This window comes from Lithobates pipiens, unplaced genomic scaffold (genome assembly GCF_037356315.1).
Source record: "Lithobates pipiens isolate NorthernLeopardFrog02 unplaced genomic scaffold, aLitPip1_a1.2 Scaffold_23, whole genome shotgun sequence".
Classification (NCBI taxonomy): domain Eukaryota; kingdom Metazoa; phylum Chordata; class Amphibia; order Anura; family Ranidae; genus Lithobates; species Lithobates pipiens.
The window spans coordinates 35,263,657-35,285,812 of record NW_027507785.1 but is presented as its reverse complement, the minus strand read 5'-3'; the positions used below and the strand labels follow the sequence as shown (position 1 = coordinate 35,285,812).

Genomic DNA, 22,156 nt, shown 5'->3' with positions numbered 1-22,156 from the left:
TTAAAGTGGAGTTCTACCCAAAAATGGAACTTCCGCTTTAAGCACTCCTCACCCCCTTAAATGGCACATTTGGCATGTAATTTTTTTTGAGGGAGGGGAGTGGGGGCTTCATTAGGAGGGGGACTTCCTGTCCCACTTCCTCCTTCCGCCCAGGGACCGACTCCTCCTTTCGCCTTAGGCGGCCCCTCCCTCTAGGCGATCTCCTGGGACACGCGACAGGTCCCAGGAGATCGCCTATCCACTCCTGGAGCGCAGCGCGACTTGTGCATGCGCTGTGAAGCTGAAAGCATGTCACGGCCGAGTGTCCAGAGTGGCAATGGAGGCGCCGGCGGAGAGGAGGGGGAGAGGAGCGACACCCCATTTGGCCGCATCGCTGGACCGTGGAACAGGTAAGTGTATGTTTATTAAAAGTCAGCAACTACACTTTTTGTAGCTGCTGACTTTTAATAAACATAAAAAGCCTGGAATTCCCCTCTAATAACAGAGGAATGAAGCACCAGGGAGAAACGACACTTAGGCCGCGTACACACGGGCGGACTGTTCGCCCAACCTTGTCCGCTGAACAGTGTTTGGGCGGACAGTCCGCCCGTGTGTGGGCTTTCAGCGGACAGTTTCAGCGGACAGTTGGACGGACAAAGTCTTTCGGAAATTCCGAAAAACTGTCCGCTGAAACTGTGTTTGAGCGAACAGTCCGCCCGTGTGTAGGCTACTTTCGAAATGAGCAAACTGTTCCCGCTCGGAAAGTCCGCCCATTTCGAGCGCGTGTACAGGTAGGCGGGGCCCGCGAAGGAGACGTCGCGGGCTCCGCCGCCTGGAATGGGCTTAAAGGGGAACCCCAACGCCGAAAAAAATCGGCGTGGGGGTTCCCCCAAAGTCCACACCAGACCCTTGTCCGAGCACGCTACCCGGCCGGCCAGGAAAGGGGGGCGAGCGAGCGCGCCCCCCCTCCTGAGCCGTACCAGGCCGCGTGCCCTCAACATGGGGGGTGCCTTGGGGAAGGGGGGGCCGCGCGGCCCCCCCACCTCAAAGCACCTTGTCCCCATGTTGATGAGGACAAGGGCCTCTTCCAGACAACCCTGGCCGTTGGTTGTCGGGGTCTGCGGGCGGGGGGCTTATCGGAATCCGGGAGCCCCCTTTAAGAAGGGGGCCCCCGGATACCGGCCCCCCACCCTATGTGAATGAGTATGGGGTACAATGTACCCCTACCCATTCACCTGTGAAATAAAGTACAAAAAAAAACACAACACAGGGAAAAAATATTTTATTGCACAGCTCCGGGGGTCTTCCGTCTTCGGGGGTCTTCTCGCCGGACTCCTCCGCTATCTGTGTGTAGCTCTTTTACTAGCGGAGGAGTCCGGCTTTCTTCCTCCCCTCCGCCGGCCTCTTCTCCCGACTTCGGGGGTCTTGTCCCCCTCTTCGGTTCTTCTGCCGGGCCACCGCGCCTTCTTGTAGCTCTTTTACAGGCGGTGCTCGGACAAGGGTCTGGTGTGGACTTTGGGGGAACCCCCACGCCGATTTTTTTCGGCGTTGGGGTTCCCCTTTAAGCCCATTCCAGGCGGCGGAGCCCGCGACGTCTCCTTCGCGGGCCCCGCCTACCTGTACACGCGCTCGAAATGGGCGGATTTGCCTCCTCCTTACGTGGGCGAGTCCGTTCATTTCAAAAGTTGAGCGAACTGTTTGGCAAACAGTTCGCTGAAACAGTCCGCTCGTGTGTGGGCAAGTCCGCTCATGCAAATTTTGAGCGGACTGTTTGCCGAAACTGTTTGACGAACAAGGTTGGGCAAACAGTCCGCGCGTGTGTACACGGCCTTAGAGCTTTGGCGATGGAGAAGTAAACACAACCGTTATATGTGCTTTGCTCAGATTTCATGACTGAGGTTTACAACCATTTTAAGGTATTCTATTTTTCTGCTATGTAGATGTAATCCCCAAATGTCGTTGGACTGAAAATATTTGTCACTTTTTGGAAAATAAGGATACTTATCCTGGTGTGTTCGCCTTGTAAATTGAGCCTTATGCACAGTATGTTATAACAAAGGATACGAGATGACAGTGAGGATTTCCCTTTAATGTTCTGAGCTTATTGGTGATATTTTGCTTGCATTTTCAGGGAGACTTGCGCGGAACATGTCAGCGCATCGCCGAATGCGTTTTGGGCAAGGATGACGATTGGCAGATTGGCAAAACAAAGATCTTCTTAAAGGTATTTAAAACGGTGAAAACGTTGATTCTTAAACAGACTTATTTCACACGGCAATGCAGGGAGTATTGGTGAGATATGAGGTGCAATAACCACTCGCAACATATCTATAGCCGGACCAATGATAAAGAATGGCTAATTGCTTTGCAAAGTGATCTTGTCAGCATAGGGTCACCTTGTATATGGTATTCACTGTACTTACCTTTCCAGCGGTCCATATGTTGAAACTCCCTATCTTCACTGCTACAAGTATTTAATTATTCCAGGAGTGTGGAATACCTGCTCCCCCCACTATCTGCTTTGGTTTCTTCTAGCAGCTCATGTGTCAATACAGGACTTTTGAGCTGGATGGAGAAACCACTGCGTGCTAGACATGTGCGATTCGTTTCGTACGAATCGAAAATTCGTACTGAAATAGATACTTTATAGATAGGCAACACCTATTCTCATATTGATTAGTGGTTCCAAATTAATAACTACTGCAGTAGAGAACAGACACAAAAGATACACTCAGCAGCTTTCCAAATAACTGTTCTCCTTTATTATGACGCATTTGAAGGTTTTTATACACATGATTAGGTAGGTATCACATTAATATTACAATTGTACGTTTATGGTAACAAGGGGCGTAACATAAGCAGGCTAATTCTAATCAGGACTCGAAAGAATGCAAAACATGTACTTTAAACATTATTAGTGCTGTGTGCACGGTGAGGACAGTGTGCAATTCATATAAAATAGAATACAATTATATACAGAACTTACAAATTTCCATTACAGTATGAATTTCTGGAAATTCGTACTAAACCGAAATACAAATTTTTATGCATATGAATTCCGTATGAAATTTGAAATTTAGTTTATGAATTTCGGATCCAAATTCATGCTTACGAATTTTATACGAAATACAAAATTTCTTTAACGAATTTCGGAATTTCGGATCCAAATGAACAGAATTGTGACTGGTGTTTTTTTCACCAATCAGAGGAAGTCAGCACAGCACAGGGATGGTGGGAACCCCTCATAATGGGCACAGCAGGTGTACACTCAGACCCGGGAACTCAGCATAGTGATGCAGGTGGCGCTGAACCGCAGCGGCAATGCAGAAGGGAGAGGAAGTTGGGAGAAGCTGTGTTTCTCTTTGATTTCCGCCATCGCCCGGGCAGTGATCTGGTTGGATGCACGTGCCCCATGTGACCCTGGTGGCCATCTTGGGTCAAGCAGAGTCTATTTAAGACTCTGACCTCTAGGTTTGGCATGCTTTATGTGTGTGTATGGACAGTTTAGAGACCGGTACCCCATCTGACAGGTAGAGTACCAGCAATTGGGAGACATTTCAGTGGAGTAGGGAGAGAGGAAGGCCTTTGCATACCTCCCAACTGTCCCTGATTTGGAGGGACTGTCCCTGATTTCGGGGGACTGTCCCTGATTTGAAGCAATGTCCCTCTGTCCCTCATTCTTCCTCATTTGTCCCTCATTTTGGTCTGATTTATAAAGATGTATATAAAATGCACTTTTTATCTTAAAGTGTTTCCCAGTGCTAAACCTTTCATCTGATTTCTAAATGGCTATATTTGTAAATTCCAAAAGCCAATATAAAGGAATAGTAGTGGTAAAAAAAAGCGCTTGTGGGTTTAACCAATCTTGTTTTTTTGTACAATTCTTTTTTAAGGGGGTGTGGCAGGGGGTGTGTCCTATGCCTGAATACTTTTGTTGATAGGTGTCCCTCATTCCCATCTCAAAAAGTTGGGAGGTATGGCCTTTGTCTACCTACCAGAAGGCTTTCCTCTTGGGTCTGACCGGCCAGGCCACACTTTGCCCTTGTGGCAGATGCTATCCGCATCCCTGAGTCTTCTGTCAGCTGTCAATTGCTGTACAGTTGTAAATGGCATTGGATAGGGGAGCCTCCCCACCGGGCCCGTTTGAGTTGTTAACCCACTGTTTTAATATATCGTTCTTTATGTGTTCACTGTCTGCCGCACCACACTGTACCTACCTATCTCATAGAGAAAGCAAAGGTTCATGTTGAGGTCAGTTACATGCGGTAATATGGGTGTTTTACTGTGAATTATTGTAACACGTCGTAAGTAATGGTTACTGTGCGTTGCAGTGCTACTTATTTTGAACCGCACCCCCAACACACCCCGCATACACATCTCAACACAGGTATGTTGCAGCCCATTCAAACTGTTGAAAATAATGGCACAGCAATGCACCATGATCAAAATTTACTGAGTGATGCAATCATTTGCAGTAAAGCACCCGCATTACAGCAATGCACAGATGTGAAGCTGGACTGAAAATTAACCTTACCTTTGATGTCCGTTTGGTAACGCACTGCGGAGGTGTAATGAGGACCTACAGGCAGAGGATCCTCATTTGACCCTGGTGATAGACATCATACAAGGCCTTTATCTCCATAGTTTAAAACCACTTCCAGACCGCCGCCCGCCGATATATGTCCTATGTTTGAAGAGGAATAGCGTTGTTATGGCAGCAGTTAGCTGCCATAACCCCGGTATCCTCATTTTCGGCACGGTTTACGATAATAGTGGTATCTGCGGCGGATTCACTGCAAGATCACTTTTATTAGCGGCAGGAGAGGGACCCCCTCCCGCCATGATCTAGTGCCCTCCACCGCTTACCGGAGCCGTCGGCAGCAACGGAGGCGATTGGATGTTTCCCCTTGCTGGGTATGGAGACGAGTGAGGGGAAGATGGCCCCCACATGTCTCCATACAATTGCTGGCGGAAGCAACGTCAAAACCTTGCTTCTGCCCACAGCTCTTAAAGGGCCATATTTATTTATTTATTTATTTATTTTATGACAATTTTTATTTTTATTTTTTTATTGCATTGTAGTGTAAATATGAGATCTGAGGTCTTTTTGACCTCAGATCTCATATTTAAGAGGTCCTGTCATGCTTTTTTTCTATTACAAGGGGTGTTTTTTTTTTTTAAAGCTGGGTTCCACTCAAAAAAAATAAAAAATTAAAGCCAGCAGCTACAAATACTGCAGCTGCTGACTTTTAATAAGTGGACACTTACCTGTCCAGGGTGCCTGCGATGTTGGCAGCCGAAGCTGATCAATCGCTTGGCTCTTGGCTGCTGCCGCCGCCATCCTCGATAAGGGAATTAGGAAGTGAAACGTCGCGGCTTCACTACCTGGTTCCCTACTGCGCATGCGCGAGTCGTGCTGCGCATCCTAACTGGTCCCCGCTGTGTTCTGGGACCTGTGTGTTTTCCAGAACACAGTGGGGGGGGGGACGTGAAGGGGCGTGACTCCCGTGGGAGTCTATGCCCGGAAGTGGGTGCAGTTACCTGTATTATACAGGTATGTGCACCCCCCCTGAAAGGTGCCAAATGTGACACCAGAGGGCGGGAGGGTTCCCGAAAAGCGGAGGTTCCATTTTTGTGTGAACCTCCGCTTTAAAGAACAGTGTAAAAATAAAAGGTAAAATATATAAGAAAAAAATTTGCAGAAGCAAACGCATACGGAACTAGCGCCCGCATATGCAAGCGGTGTTCAAACCACACATGTGAGGTATTGTCGCGATCAGTAGAGCGAGAGCAATAATTCTTGCCCTAGACCTCCACTGTAACTCAAAACATGCAACCTGTAGAATTTTTTTAAACGTCGCCTATGGAGATTTTTAAGGGTAAAAGTTTGTCGCCATTCCACGGGCACAATTTTGAAGCGTGACATGTTGGGTATCAATTTTCTCGGTGTAACATTATCTTTCACAATATAAAAAAAAAAGGGGGCTAACTTTACTCTTGTCTTATTTTTTCATTCAAAAAAGTGTATTTTTTCCAAACAAAGTGCGCTTGTAAGACTGCTGCGCGAATACGGTGTGACAGAAAGTATTGCAACAACCGCCATTTTATTCTCTAGGGTGTTAGAAAAAAAATCAATAATGTTTGGGGGTTCTAAGTAATTTTTTAGCAAAAGAAAAAAATTTTTTTTTAAAGCGGAGGTCCACCCTAAAGTGGACCTTCCGCTCATCGGAACCCTCCCCCCCTCCGGCGCCACAATTGGCACCTTTCAGGGGGGAGGGGGGTACAGATACCTGTACAGTACAGGTATCTGCACCCACTTCCGGGATAGCTCTCTGCGGAAAGGGGCGTATATTACGCCCCTTTCCGCAAGTGCCCGCCCCTTTCCGCAAGTGCCCCGCTGCCTGCTGGGAAAACACACAGATCCCAGAGGCAGCGGGGACCGTCCTTATTGCGCAGCGCGGCTCGCGCATGCGCAGTAGGGAACCGGGAAATGAAGCCAAAAGGCTCCATTTCCTGATTCCCATACCCAAGATGGCAGCGGCAGCACCTGAGAAACGATCTACAGATCGGCTTCGGGTGCCGACATCGCGGGCGCACTGGACAGGTAAGTGTCACTATTTTAAAAGTCAGCAGCTGCAGTATTTGTAGCTGCTGGCTTTTAAAAAAAAAAAAAAAACGCGGAGTCCCGGCGGACTCCCGCTTTAACTTGTAAACAACAAATCTCAAAAAGAGGCTCAGTCCTTAAGTGGTTAAGTAGTAAGGTCTTACTGGCAAAAGTGTAAATGGGCCCTAAACGCAACCAGTTGACTCCAGCTCGCGTGTCTGTTAAACTGGCCCGTGCAAGAAACACGTTGGCATCACTTTCCTATATCCCAGCTGCCCAGAAAAGCTGACAGAAAGCCCTTATATGACATCCTATTGTGCTCAGGAGCCTCTCCAATGTCTTTTATCGGATGTGGCATCTGTCAGTCCTAGAGGAAACTCCTGCAGGAAATGGAGGTTTCCCAAACGGGAAATGGAGAGAACAGCTGTCTGGACATTCCATGGGCTGTGAATAAACAGGAGGGGCCCGGACATAACAGGCTATCAAATTATTCCTACTCCAAGAACAGGATAGAGATCAGATAAATATTTATAGAACGGGTTACTTTATAATTACGGCTAGAGATTGCTACCCTCGTGCATTCTGTAATGACAGGGGAGCTAATGCTTTACACTGGATTACGGATTACTGCACACAAGAAATAAATAAAACCCACACCTAGATTCAAGGAAGAATACACAGATCTCAAATGTGTTTACACAGCAGGGGCGGACTGACCATTCGGGCACTCGGGCACTGCCCGAGGGCCCCATGCCACTAAGGGGCCCCATCAGGGTTGCCAGCCTCGATAAAACCAGGGACCGTATGTAAAAATCTGTGTTTTTTAAAAAAATACCAAGATTATAGCTGCCCCACCTCTCCAGTACCTTTTCAGTGTGTGTATGTGTATTCTGTCTGTGTATATTGTGTGTCTATGTGTGTATACTGTATGTGTGTATACTGTGTAGCCCCATAATCTATTGCCCAGGGGCCCCATAATCTTCTCCTATTGCCCGGGGGCCCCATAATCTTCTCCTATTGCCCGGGGGCCCCATAATCTTCTCCTATTGCCCAGGGGCCCCATATTCTCCTATTGCCCAGGGGCCCCATAAGTTGTCAGTCCACCCCTGTTACACAGTATTGGCTTATCCTGGAGTCCGTGGAGGTACCTGTATGAAAATATCTGACATACAGCAAAAGTAGGATTTTTGTCCCTGGCCGCACCCTATAAGGGATGAGCTTTTTTGCTGTAAGCTGTTTCATTCTGCTATGGATATGTATAAACCTTGTGAGCTGCCAAAACTAAAAACACAAAAAAAACAAAACAAGAAAAATAAAATAAAACCTCAATATCACAAAAAAATAAAAATAAGAAAATGCTAGAAAATAGCTGCCAGCACTCACCACTTCCTCAAAATGTCACAATGTGAACATATATACCCAATGTACGGCACTAAAAAATATATGTAATATACTAAAACTCTAAAAATGATATTATATGATAACTGAACAGATAATAAGATAATTATATAAAATATCCCCAATTATAGTGCAAGTGCTCAGTAATAGATGAATAAAGTGCAAGTGCTCAGTGTGTATATACACAGTCCTCAATATTGATAAGCAAGAAAAAGCTCATAAACATATCAAAGAAAAATGAAACAAATGGTGTCTTTGTGTAATGTGCACTCTCTCCCTTCAGGTGTTCCCTCACCTTAAGGGCATTAAAAACAAGCCTGTAGTATAGGGATGCGCCGAACACCCCCCAGTTCGGTTCGCACCAGAACTTTCGAACGGACCCCAAATTCGTACGAACTTTAGAACCCCATTGAAGTCTATGGGACTCGAACGTTCGAAATTAAATGTGCTAATTTTAACGGCATATATGCAAGATACTGTCCTAAAAAGGGTTTGGGGACCTGGCTCCTGCCCCAGGGGACATGGGTCAATGCCTAAAATGTTTTTAAAAATGGCCGTTTTGGCGGGAGCACTGATTTTAATGACGATTAAAGTGAAAAAAAAAGTGAAATATTCCTTTAAATATGGTGCCTGGGGGGGTGTCTGTAGTATGCCTGTGAAGTGCCACGTGTTTCCCATGTTTAGAACAGTCCCTGCACAAAATGACATTAAACGGAAATAACATCATTGAAAACTGCTTGCGGTTTTAATGTTATATCTGGTTCCTGCAATATGGTTGAAAATCATTGAGAAAAATTGCATGGGTAGCCCTCCCTGCCCATTTCCAGCTCCTTTGGGTCTTGTACGCATATTAAGGGGAACCCCGTACCCATATTAAAAAAAGGAAATGCGTGTGGCCCCCAGGCCCTATATACTCAGAACAGCAGTATACAGGCGGTGCAAACAAGACAGGGACTGTGTAGGTTTGTTGTGTTAAGTTGAATCTGTTTGTAATTTTCAACCGGTACATTTTTAAAGTGTAGCTCCAGTCAAAAAAACTATTTTTAAGCTTTTTGGAAAACATAGGGAAGGGTTATCACCCCTGTATAATTTGTTTTGTCGTCCATCTTTTTTCATCTCACTTGCTGTTGTCTCCTTCCGTTTCCAAGTAGGAGATGTTTGTAAGTTGGATGTTTGAAAGTAGGGGCCTGCCCTATATGCTCTGCAGAAATGGCGGAACAAGGTGTTGGTTTTGCCACAACATTGTAAGCCCTCAAAGTGACTCTTGGTGGACGCTGGAGCGCCCTGCTGTGAACGATTATATCAAGAATTGTAATTACATGCCATTGTTGAACAGTGGTAGAAAAAATGACCTTTGGTGGTTGTGGTGCTGGTGCCACAACACTATAAGTCCTCACAGTTACTCTGGGTGGGCACAGGAAGGGGCCCTCCTGTGAAATATTATATCAAGAATTGTAATTACATGTCCCTGTTAAACAGGGGCAGAAAAATTGGGCCTTAGGCACTGGTGCTGGTGCCACCACACTGCAACCTCTCCCATATACTCTAGTTTTATTGCAGGAATTAGCCCTGCTGCAAAGCATTGCATCAAAAATTGTACTTAAACGCCCCTGTTAAACAGGGGCAGAAAAATTGGGCCTTAGGCACTGGTGCTGGTGCCACGACACTGCAACCTCTTCCATATATTCTATTTTTATTGCAGGAATTAGCCCTGCTGCAAAGCATTGCATCAAAAATTGTAATTAAACGCCCCTGTTAAACAGGGGCAGAAAAATTGGGCTGATGGCATCACCCAGAACCAGAAATGTTCTTCCAACATATCAGCGGAGGAGGAAGAGGATAGAAAATCAACATAACAGGACAGTCACTCAGCATCAGCATAGGCAGTCTTGAAGGGATGTGATATTTCAAAAAAAATTATTCGGTTACATCAGCTTCAGGTGCTTGGTAGCTGTGGGTGATCCAAGACTGATTCATCTTGATGAAGGTCAGTCGATCAACTGATTCGGTGGACAGGTGCACCCTGTGATCGGTACCAAAGCCACCAGCAGCACTGAAGGTGTGTTCCGAAAGAACGCTGGATGCAGGACAGGCCAGTAGCTCAATTGCATACTGTGCAAGCTCTGGCCAGTGATCCATCCTCAAGACCCAGTAAGCCAGAGGATTTTCGGTGGGAAAGGTGTCCAAGTCTGACCTTGCCCCTAGGTATTCCTGCACCATGTAAATCAGACACTGGCGATGGTTGCTGGAACCGATCATACCTTGGGGCTGCGGACTAAAAAATTGTCTGAAAGCATCAGTCAGACGGCCACCGTCTCCACTGCTCCTTCTGACCGATGCCTCAGCAACACGTTGTCCAGGACCAGGAGTTTGTAACCTCCCAGTCTCTGGGAATGCGTTGCACAGACCTTTCTGCAAGGCCTCCCGGAGATGTCTCATCCTCTGCTCCCTCTGCGATGGCAAGATAAGGTCGGCAACCTTACCCTTGTACCGTGGATCAAGGAGAGTGGCCAGCCAGTAATGGTCCCTCTCCTTGATCCGAAGAATACGAGGATCCTTCAGCAGGATTTGCAGGATCAGGGAGGCCATGCAGCTTAGGTTAGCTGAGGCATTCGGTCCGGAGTCCTCTGGGTCACTAAGGGCAACATGATCCGCAGCTACCTCCTCCCAGCCACGTACAAGTCCACGTGTTTCTTGGGACTGTAAATCATCCCTACAAGACTGCTGCTGCTGCTGCTGCTGCTGAGTGCCAGCCTCCACCTCCATGCTGACACAATCATCCTGCTCCTCCTCTTCCTCCTCCTCCTCCTCATCCTCTTCCTGTGTGATGGGTGGCACAGCAGGAACACTGTCTGGATAAAGGGGGCCTTGAGAGGCAAGGAAGTCCTCCTCTTCCTGCCTCTGTTCTGCCTCAAGTGCCCTGTCCATTATTCCACGCAGCGTATGCTCCAAGAGGTGGACAAGAGGTACAGTGTCACTGATGCATACACTGTCACTGCTCACCATCCTTGGGGCCTCCTCAAACGGTGACAGGACAGTGCATGCATCCCTGATCATGCCCCACTGGCGTGGTGAGAAAAAACCGAGCTCCCCTGACCCTGTCCTGGTGCCGTAGTCACACAGACGTTCCTGGCCTGCTTCAGGACATCCTGTAAGCCTGGGTACCTGCCCAAGAACCCCTGCACCACCAGGTTAAGGACGTGAGCTACACGGGGCACATGGGTCGTTGTCCCTGTCGGAGGGCGGAGAGAAGGTTGGTGCCATTGTCACAAACCACCATTCCTGGCTTAAGCTGGCGTGGCGTCAACCACCTCTCGGCCTGCCCCTGCAGAGCTGACAAAACATCCGCCCCAGTGTGGCTCCTGTCCCCCAAACACACCAGCGCAAGCACGGCATGGCATCGTTTTGCCTGCGTACTTGCGTAGCCCCTGGAACGCCTACGGAGCACCGCTGGTTCTGAGGACAGAGCACTGGAAGAGGCCATGGAGGAAGAAGAAGAGGAGGGGGTGGAGGAGAGAGGTGTGTCACAACCAATAGTAGCATTTTGGAGGCGTGGTGGCGGAACAACCTCCAACACTACTGCACCTTGTCCTGCATCCTTCCCAGCTGCCAGAAGAGTGACCCAATGGGCCGTGAAAGACAGGTAACGTCCCTGTCCATGCCTGCTGGACCATGAGTCAGCGGTAATATGCACCTTACCGCTGACCGCCCTGTCCAGCGAGGCAAGGACATTGCCTTCCACATGCCGGTAGAGAGCCGGAATCGCCTTCCGTGAGAAAAAGTGGCGTTTGGGAACCTGCAACTGAGGAACCGCACATTGTACAAACTCACGGAAGGGGGCCAAGTCTACCAACTGAAAAGGCAGCAGTTTAAGTGCTAGCAATTTAGCCAAGCTAGCATTCAACCGCTGGGCATGTGGATGGCTGGGAGTGAACTTCTTTTGCCGGTCCAGCAGCTGGGACAGGGACATTTGCCTGCTATAATCGGACGTGGGTGTACTGCTAGCAGAGTGCCCGGAAGCACTTGGCTGTGACACACCTAATTCTACACCTTCATTCCTCTCAGAGCAGGTTTCAGAGAGGACTGAAGGTCTAGTGGGGTTGGAGATGCCAGCTGATGAGGAGCAAGGAGAGGTCCGCTTTGTTCTTTGGTGTGGGTTTTTGAGGTACGCTTGCCAACGAGCTGCATGGCAGGTCAACATATGTCTGGTCAAGCATGTGGTGCCCAAGCGGCTGATGTTTTGGCCACGCGAGATACGCTTGAGACATATGTTGCAAATAGCAGCGATGCGATTTGATGCACTCGTCTCAAAAAAGGCCCGCACCAAAGAACTTTGAGAATAACGCGCAGAGGCAGCGCCCTGCACAGGCGGAGCTCTGCGGTGTGATTCAGTCGGTGTGCTGCCCCTAAGCTGGCCCCCGGAGGGCATCCTGCCTCGTTGGACATGTGCCTCCTCCTCCTCCTCTCTCCTACCAGGCACCCACGTGGAGTCAGTGCCCTCATCATCCCCTCCCTCTTCATCGCTGTTGCAAACCTGGCAATATGCTGCAGCTTGTGGAACATGACTGCCAGATTGCTGTCCTTCTTGAGCATCCCCTCTCTCTGCATTCAGAGCCTACAAAACACTGGGCATCCTCCTGGAGCATGTACCCAACACTGTGCTCAAAGAGTTCAGGAGACTCCTCAGGAGGACGTGGTGGGTCTAGGGAAGGAGTCACTGATGATGACATTGAGACGAGGGAAGACGATGCGTTGGCAGCTGCTTTGCTAGTACCCTGAGACTGGGTGAGAGAGGATGAGGAGGATGAAGAGGGCTTGGTCATCCACTCTACCAAGTCGTTGGCATGTTGCGGTTCAACATGTCCAGCTGCCGAAAAGAAGGACAAGCGTGTCCCATGGCCACGTGCTGATGACAATGCACCGCGTCCACGACCAGCACTGTTGTCTCTAGACACAGAGCCTGCTTGCCCTCTTTTATCGGCTCGCGCCTGTCTGCCTCTCCTTGCTGGCCTTCCAGACATGGTAATGGCCTGAAGGGAGTTGGGTAAAACAGCAGTTGGGTAGTGTATATTGTGCTGGAGGCACACAACACCCACTAACTCCTGCAGATGCCTTTATTATAGAACACCAGAGATAAAGGGGTATACTGTAATGGAGTCACACAACACCCACTAAGCCCTGCAGATGGCTCTATTAGAGAACAGCAATAAAGGGTAGATACAGGTGTATATTGTGCTGGAGGCACACAACACCCACTAACTCCTGCAGATGCCTTTATTATAGAACACCAGAGATAAAGGGGTATATACAGATGTATACTGTGCTGTGCTGGAGGCACACACAACTTCCATTAACTCCTGCAGATGGCAAGTGGGCTCAAATAGAGAAGAGCTATGTAGGTGGATATACAGTGGTGTGAAAAAGTGTTTGCCCCCTTCCTCATTTCCTGTTCCTTTGCATGTTTGTCACATTTAAGTGTTTCGGAACATCAAACCAATTTAAACAATAGTCAAGGACAACACAAGTAAACACAAAATGCAATTTGTAAATGAAGGTGTTTATTATTAAAGGTGAAAAAAAATCCAAACCATCATGGCCCTGTGTGAAAAAGTGATTGCCCCCCTTGTTAAAACATACTATAACTGTGGTTGTCCACACCTGAGTTCAATTTCTCTAGCCACACCCAGGCCTGATTATTGCCACACCTGTTCACAATCAAGGCATCACTTAAATAGGAGCTGCTTGACACAGTAAGGTTCACCAGAAGATCCTTAAAAGCTACACATCATGCCGAGACCCAAAGAAATTCAGGAACAATTGAGAAAGAAAGTAATTGAGATCTATCAGTCTGGAAAGGGTTATAAAGCCATTTCCAAAGCTTTGGGAATCCAGCGAACCACAGTGAGAGCCATTATCCACAAATGGCGAAGACATGGAACAGTGGTGAACCTTCCCAGGAGTGGCCGGCCGCCCAAAATTACCCCAAGAGCGCAGCGACGACTCATCCAAGAGGTCACAAAAGACCCCACAACAACGTCCAAGGAACTGCAGGCCTCACTTGCCTCAGTTAAGGTCAGCGTTCATGCCTCCACCATCAGGAAAAGACTGGGCAAAAATGGCCTGCATGGCAGAGTTCCAAGGAGAAAACCACTGCTGAGCAAAAAGAACATCAAAGCTCGTCTCAATTTCTCCACAACACATCTTGATGATCCCCAAGACTTTTGGGACAACATTCTGTGGACCGATGAGACAAAAGTGGAACTCTTTGGAAGGTGTGTGTCCAAGTATATCTGGCGTAGAAGGAACACTGCATTTCATAAAAAGAACATTATACCAACAGTAAAATATGGTGGTGGTAGTGTGATGGTCTGGGGCTGTTTTGCTGCTTCAGGACCTGGAAGACTTGCCGTGATAAAAGGAACTATGAATTCTGCTGTCTACCAAGAGATCCTGAAGGAGAATGTCCGACCATCTGTTCGTGTACTCGAGCTGAAACGAACTTGGGTTCTGCAGCAGGACAATGATCCTAAGCACACCAGCAAGTCCACCACCGAATGGCTGAAGAAAAACAAAATGAAGACTTTGGAGTGGCCTAGCCAAAGTCCTGACCTGAATCCTATTGAGATGTTGTGGTATGACCTTAAAAAGGTCGTTCATGCTCGAAAACCCTCTAATGTAACTGAATTAGGACAATTCTGCAAAGATGAGTGGGCCAAAATTCCTCCAGGATGCTGTAAAAGCCTCATTGCACGTTATCGCAAACGCTTGGTTGCAGTTGTTGCTGCTAAGGGTGGCCCAACCAGTTATTAGGTTTAGGGGGCAATCACTTTTTCACACAGGGCCATGATGGTTTGGATTTTTTTTCACCTTTAATAATAAACACCTTCATTTACAAATTGCATTTTGTGTTTACTTGTGTTGTCCTTGACTATTGTTTAAATTGGTTTGATGTTCCGAAACACTTAAGTGTGACAAACATGCAAAGGAACAGGAAATGAGGAAGGGGGCAAACACTTTTTCACACCACTGTAGCGGTGTGTACTGGGTACAGAACACGCAGACAGCACGCACAAGCTCCTAACACTACTGACTGCAAGCTCTATTATAAAAGATAGATCACTAGCTATATAGGTGAGGTGAATATAGCGGTGTATACTGCGGTCAGGGCACGTAGACAACAACCACTACAGAAGAGCAAGATCGAAAATCGGCCAATAACGATCGGTGTGTACTGTGTTGAAGGTACACAGAACACCCACTAACTGCTTCAGACACCAACACACTACACAAGGCCGCCGCGCTGGCGGCCTTATATAGTGTGGGGCGTGTACTACACAGCCTGAGCTATGATTGGCCACAGGCATCCTGCCTGTGGCCAATCATGGCTCTCCTCGCTGCCGGCGCTGTGATTGGCCAAGCATGCGGGGTCACAGTGCATGCTTGGCCAATCATGAGCCAGCAATGCACTGCGCCATCGCAGTGCATTGTGGGCCGTGAGCGCCACACGAATTTGGCGCGAACGGCCCATAACGTTCGGAATTCATATGTTTGACTCGAACACGAAGCTCATCCCTACTGGGGACATTAGATAAGACAAGGACAAAGCAAGGACAGATTAGGAGTATATGGGGTACATCAGCCAATGGGGGTTTTCTTAAATCCCTTGGCCTGCTGGGAGAACCTATAAATTTGTGTGGAGTCAGGTGATCAGTGTTCTGTGTCACCTGGACGCTTGTCTGGGTGGACGTGTGTTGTACTGCTCAGGCTGCTAGGCCAGAGTTTGGGCCTATCCTGGGCACAACTGGCTGCTAGGCTGTCTGAGGGCCTATCCAGAAACAGGAGAGCAGTGTAGGGTTGAGACTACAGCCCAACCAGAAGTGATGATTTTACCGGCCGGAGAACCCATCGTGCTCGGAGGTAGAGGGGAAGCTGTCGCCACTAAGGAACCAACCACCTTATTACCAGGGACCACAGTGAGTAGCTGAAGCAAGTACCGGAGCAGTATTCTCACCAACCTGGGATGGTGAAGAATCGGGAAACTTCAGCAGGTGTCAAGCCAGGGACCCAGCCAGCGGAGGTAACGCTTGCAGAGCAGCCTTGTGTGTCAAGCCAGGGAGTGAGCAGGCCATTGGGGTGAAGCTTGAGAAGTATCTGGAGTGTCAAGCTAGGGACTCAGCAGAGAAGCTTGAGGAAGGTACTTAAGTGAAGACTGGAAGAGCTGAAGGGATTCGGTGGCAGTTACTGTACATAGTCGGTGAGGTTGAAAAAAGACATTAAGTCCAAGCTATGTGTGTGTTTATATGTCAGTATTACATTGTATATCCCTGTATGTTTTGGTCGGTCAGGTGCTTATCTAATAGTTTTTTGAAATTATCGATGCTCCCTGCTGAGACCACCGCCTTTGGAAGGGGATTCCACATCCTTGCCACTCTTACAGTAAAGAACCCTCTACGTAGTTTAAGGTTAAAACTCTTTTCTTCTAATTAGTGAATCAGCAAGTCTAGCGAGAGAGACTGGGAGCTCAGTGGGTTGAGAACCTACAAGAAGTGACTGTAGAGGAAGTAAGGGAGATCATTACAACTTGTGTTAGGAAATGTTCTAAGACTGTTGCCATAGGAGACAGCATTCATACACATGCAGATGTGGTGTCTTGCTAGATGCCTTTCCCTGCATCGCTCACTCTATACAGAAGGATGTCAGCAGCTCTTGGCTCTGGAGGTTCTCTTTAGACTAAAGGAGGCTGGGGATCTTGCTACATAATAAAGGAGTATTATGCCACAGGTTTTCCAGACAATAATCAGCAACCTTCTTCAAGTGCATGTTGTCCATTTTTGTTTCCCCACTCAGCAAGAGAATGACTTGCTGGGGAGGAGAGTCATATCTTGCCAATCTGTGGTCATATGTCACCATATCTGATTCGGAGGATGATGATTTGAAGCAGTTCTAAACAAAGAGCCCATTTAACATCCTTTAGACCAGTGGTCTCAAAACTACGGCCCTTTGCTCGCCCTTATCCAGCCCTAGGGGTGCTTTTCCTCCCACTGATACAAGACATTATTTCTCACACTGACACCAACAATGGGGCATAATTCCTGCTCCTGACATCAACGGGGCATTATTTCTCTCATTGAAAACAAGGATGTGGCACTATTCCTTAAACTGACACCAACAATGGAGATTTATTCCTCCCACTGATACTGATGATGGAGCACTATTCCTCCCACTGATACCAATGATGGAGCACTATTCCTCCCACTGACACAATGATGGGTCACCATTTCTCCCACTGATGGAACACTATTCCTCCCCCTGACACCAACAATGGGGCACTATTCCTCCCCCTATTACCAAAGATGCATAGAGGTTTATTCACTAAAGCTGGAGAGTGCAAGATCAGTCTCACTTCTGCATAGGAACCAATTAGATTTCAGGTTTTATTGCCAAAGTTTAATTGAACAAGCTGGGGTTAGAAGCTGATTGGGTTCTCTGCGGAAGTGAGACTGATTTTGCACTCTCCAGCTTTAGTAAATATATCCCATTGTTTACTCCCACTGATACCAGGACAATTTCCACTTCCAATGCCCCCCCCCCCAAGTCTGTAAACTGGCCCTTTACTTAGAAAGTTTGGAGACCCCTGCTTTAGACTATATGGGGACTAGACTGACGTCAATGGGACTAGAAAATGCCCCAAGCGTCAGTGGGAGTAAATAATGCCTCTGGGTTGATGGTCAGTGGGAGTAAAAGAAATAATAATAATTGTACCCCATCAGTGTCAGTGGAAGGAATTGTTCAGTGTCGGTGTCAGGGGGGAATTGTGCCCTATTGCTGGTATCAGTGAGAGGATTAATATTCCATCACTAAGATCAGTGGGATGAATAATGTTTCATCTTTGGGGGTCAGTGGGAGGAGTTATGCCCCGTTGTTGGTGTCAGTGGGAGGAGTTATGCCCTATTGTTGGTGTCAGTGGGAGGAGTTATGTCCCATTGTTGGTGTCAGTGGAAAGAATGGTGCCCCATTGTTGGTGTCAGTGGAAAGAATGGTGCCCCATTGTTGAAGTCATTAGGAGGAATAGTACCTCATAACAGTAGGAGGAATAGTGCCCCAAGGGCCGGCATATCTAATCTCAAGAACATAAATGTAATTTATTGCAGTTAACTAATCTTAAAGTTTGGTGTTGCTTTAGTTTTAGTAGTGTTGTCACTCTAAGCCCTTGTACACACGGTCGGAGATTCCGTGGGAATGTTTCCTATCGGAGCGTTTTGACGGATATTCCAAATGTGTGTGGTCTGCATCGGACTGTTTCCGTCGGAATATCCGTCGGACCAACTTTTCCAACTTGCCGGAAATATTTTCAGACAAAATGCTCCGATCGGACATACTCCGATCATGTGTAGCCTCCTCCGACGGACAAGGTGCCACGCATGCTCAGATCAAATTCCTAGACCAAAGCTATTGGCTACTAGCCTGAACGTAGTCCCGTCGTAACGAAATAACGTCATCACGTTATGTACAATCGGATTTTCCGACAACTTAGTCCGACCGTGTGTATGCAACATCACTTCTGGACCTCTTCCGAAATTAATCCGTCGGAATTACTCCGACGGATTTGGTTGTCGGAATCTCCGACCGTGTGTACAAGGGCTGAGACAGGAAATGTTTTAGGACTACAGAACACTCCCCATCCTCATCTCAACATAGAGGAAGGTGTTCTGTAGTCCACAGAGAGAACTGGAAACAAAATACCTGATAGATGTGCAGCAGTGAAAGGGGGTCCAGAAATCAGGTCCAGAAATATAAGTCTATATACATTATATATTTTTTTTCCATTATGTAACAAATATAACACAAAGCTTTCAAAAGTATATTTAAATGACAGGAAGGGAGCAAATAAGATCATTGTTAGATTTTATATACACTTCAACCATGTTTTTATTTTATTTTATTCCAGGACCACCATGACATGCTGCTGGAAATTGAAAGAGACAAGGCCATTACAGACAAGGTTATTCTCATCCAGAAAGTGGTTCGGGGCTTCAAAGACAGGCGAGTCTCCCAGATTTGTATTTATCATTAGCAGTGATTAGCACTGATGGAACACTATACCTCCCCCCTGACACCAACGATGAGGTGCTATTCCTCCACCTGACACCAACGATGGGGCACTATTCCTCCCTCTATTACCAAAGATGTATAGAGGTTTATTCACTAAAGCTGGAGAGTGCAAAATCAAAAATCAAGGTCATCAAGAGCCCAGGGCAAACATGCCAAACTGCGCCCCCCCCCCCCCCCAAGATGTATGAGCATTATGTGTCAGCAAAAATCCCTCCACCCCCAAATCCACCCAGCTCAAATGTCACCCTCCAAAAAATTCACCCTTCCTAGCGCAAATCCTTTACCCCTAAAATATCCCCCCCTAGTACACATCTCCCCCCACTTCAAATCCCCCCACACAAACATCAAACATCCTCCACAAATCTTCTTCCCCCACCATCGCCCCTACCAGCACAAATCCCCCTAAATGACCACTCCTAGCAACCCCTCCCCCCAAATATCCCCTCCTAGAACAATGAAACAGCAATAATAAGTCTAGCGCCAGGTGACTGGGACTGATTATCCCTGGGATCAATATGTGAAAGTCTTATGGGGGACCAGAAAGCAGCTGTGTGGACAAACCACTCCAAGAGCATTGTGAAAATGGGCAAAAACAAAAAAATAAATAAATCTGAAAACCGCCATAACTGAAAGCGCTAATTGGAAACTCCTCATGTAGAAAAATTATTTGATGAAGTCAATGTGGTAAAAACAACATGTTCTAGGTTCAGAAACACCAATTTGGTGGGATCTATCATATATGTAAAGCTCAGACCCAGGGCATTGTCATTGCAATGAGACACAAAAAACTCAAACAACTCAAGGTTCCCGTTCCAAATAATCAAAATATCATCAACATAATGTCCAGGGAATGCTATATATCTGACGTAAGGGTTGTGCATCCATATGAATCTCTCTTCTCAATAACCCATCACAATGTTGGCGTATGGGGGAGCGAAAAGTCGTTCCCATAGCTGTACCATGTTTCTGAATGTAAAATTTGTCCTGGAACACAAAGTAATTGTGCTCCAGGAAAAACCCTGTCGCATCAACCAAGAATTGGGCTGTCTGTAGTTCATATTGGGATCTTTCAAGAGAAACCTTCCCTTCCTCTCCTTGGCTTGCGCTCCGTCCACAACCCTGTGTACCAAGCCTCACTTTGGACTCGTGCTCCCTGAGCGTCACGCTCGGGCGCTTCCATCTGCCAGTCCTTGCTAGCGGCCCATCCAACTGTCCACTTGCTCCTCTCCTTCCCATGGCTGCCCTGCTGCTCATCACCGGTGCCTTGGCCTAGCAGTTTGATCTTCCACCCGGCTCTGCACACATCCTCTCCCCCATTACAGCGGAGTAGGTTTGGCACACGAGGAGCACATTTTACCAACGCAGCGCTCCATACAGCTGGTCCACACCTCACCGCTCATCAAGGTACTGCCACAGCGGTTTGTAAGTTGTAAAGCTGTTCCATCCATGCAAGGAGATTTTATCTGTTTGCTATTCATCAACTTACATCAAATAAACTGACATATGTTTTTAATTCAATCTTATTTTTATTGAGATATAGAAGCAAGATAGGAGGGGGAAAAAAAAAATACAGAATATTCCAACATATTCGTTTTACATTGTTACATAAACATAAAAAAGAAACCATAGAGAAATCCACTGTACCACAGTGGTGTTGAACTGTCACGAGGTTAAAGTGTTTGTTTTGAGCTTCGGTTTAGGTAGTATGGTAAGAGAGCCTGTAGTCCTACCATGATTAGTCTAAGTTAAAGTGGGTGTGTGTGCACCACTATCCTCTCAGCGGGTGTTGCCCACTCATTACAGGTAGACTAGGGCTATTGTGTTCATTCTGACAATGTTCACTCTGGGGGGGAAGCTCTGTATGTGCCACCATGCTGGTCTAATGAGACTAGAGGTCATAACTTAAGTAATCGGGTATTACTGCAACTTGTATATGGGAGGGAAGAAAGGGGGAAGAGAGTGAGGAAAGAGGGGTCAGGACAGTAAAGAGCGTAGGGATCAAAAGATATACATTCCACCCTGATCACACAGGTGTATTGGTAGAGTCCTCTGTGGCCCATGAGATAAACTCTGAGGAATATCGAAACATCGACCATGAGGTCCAGGTCTTAGAGAATTGTTCCTCCCTACCCGTTTCCTGCGACAACATTCTTTCCAAAGTTTTAATTCGGTCCACTTCAATTGCCCAATCCCCCAGGGAAGGCATGCTCGTTGACTTCCAATGTCTGGGCAACACCGTTCTAGCAGCCGCCAAAAAGTGCCGCAGAACGTCTTTCTTGACTGACTTAAGCGGTCCCGGGAGCAGAGATAGCAGAGCCATCTCAGGAGAGGGTGCGATGGAGGTCGCCATAAGTTTGCAGTACAAATCAAGGATCTTTTGCCAGAACTTCCTCGCAGGGGGGCATGCCCACCAAATGTGAAGTAGGGTTCCTTTAGATGACAAGCAACGCCAGCAAGTATCCGGAAGTGTCGAGTTAATTCGGTGCAAAGTCGAAGGGCATCTGTACCAGCGGGTCAACAGCTTGAACCCCTTTTCTTGAGAATTGGAGGCTATGGACATTTTGTGGGTCAGTATAAAGCACTTTTGCCAGTCTACAGGCGAGATGGAGTGGCCCAGGTCTTCCTCCCATGCCTGTGTGTATGGGGGAAGGTCAGGATTGTAAGCCCCATGTAAGAGGGAATATAATTGAGAGACTACATGTGTAGGAGGGGTGGCCTGGAGCAGCATGCCTTCCAAGTCTGTTAAGTCAGCGAGTACATTAGGTAACGAAGGGAAAGTGCGAATGAAGGAAATCACCTGTTGTCTCTGCAGCCAGTGCGTAGAGGCATGAGAAGATGGGTCAGAGGGAATGTCATGAGTCAGAGAGGGGTCCGAACGTAGGACTTGGGCAAGTCGCCTGTGGTCCTCCTTACACCAAGGTCCAAAACTCGCTCCCTGTAGGGCCGGTGGGAAAGCCGGAGTTCCAAACAGTGGAGCCATGGGTCCCTGCATGGGAGATAGGGTCTTGGAAGAATTCATTCGGGTCCAGATTTGTATGGTTTGTCGGGTGAGGTCGCTCAGTT

At 47.4% G+C, this 22,156-nt stretch overlaps 1 protein-coding gene across 4 annotated transcripts in view; it reads left to right on the top strand.

The window, feature by feature from the left end:
* MYO7A (myosin VIIA) overlaps nt 1-22,156 on the top strand; it is a 344,985-nt gene that overhangs the window by 177,812 nt on the left and 145,017 nt on the right. For all 4 annotated transcript variants that reach the window (XM_077451417.1, XM_077451415.1, XM_077451416.1 and 1 more), the window contains 2 exons: nt 2,111-2,203; nt 18,930-19,024. In XM_077451417.1, the coding sequence (XP_077307543.1) occupies nt 2,111-2,203; nt 18,930-19,024 (188 nt within the window). The remainder of the gene's footprint in view (nt 1-2,110; nt 2,204-18,929; nt 19,025-22,156) is intronic.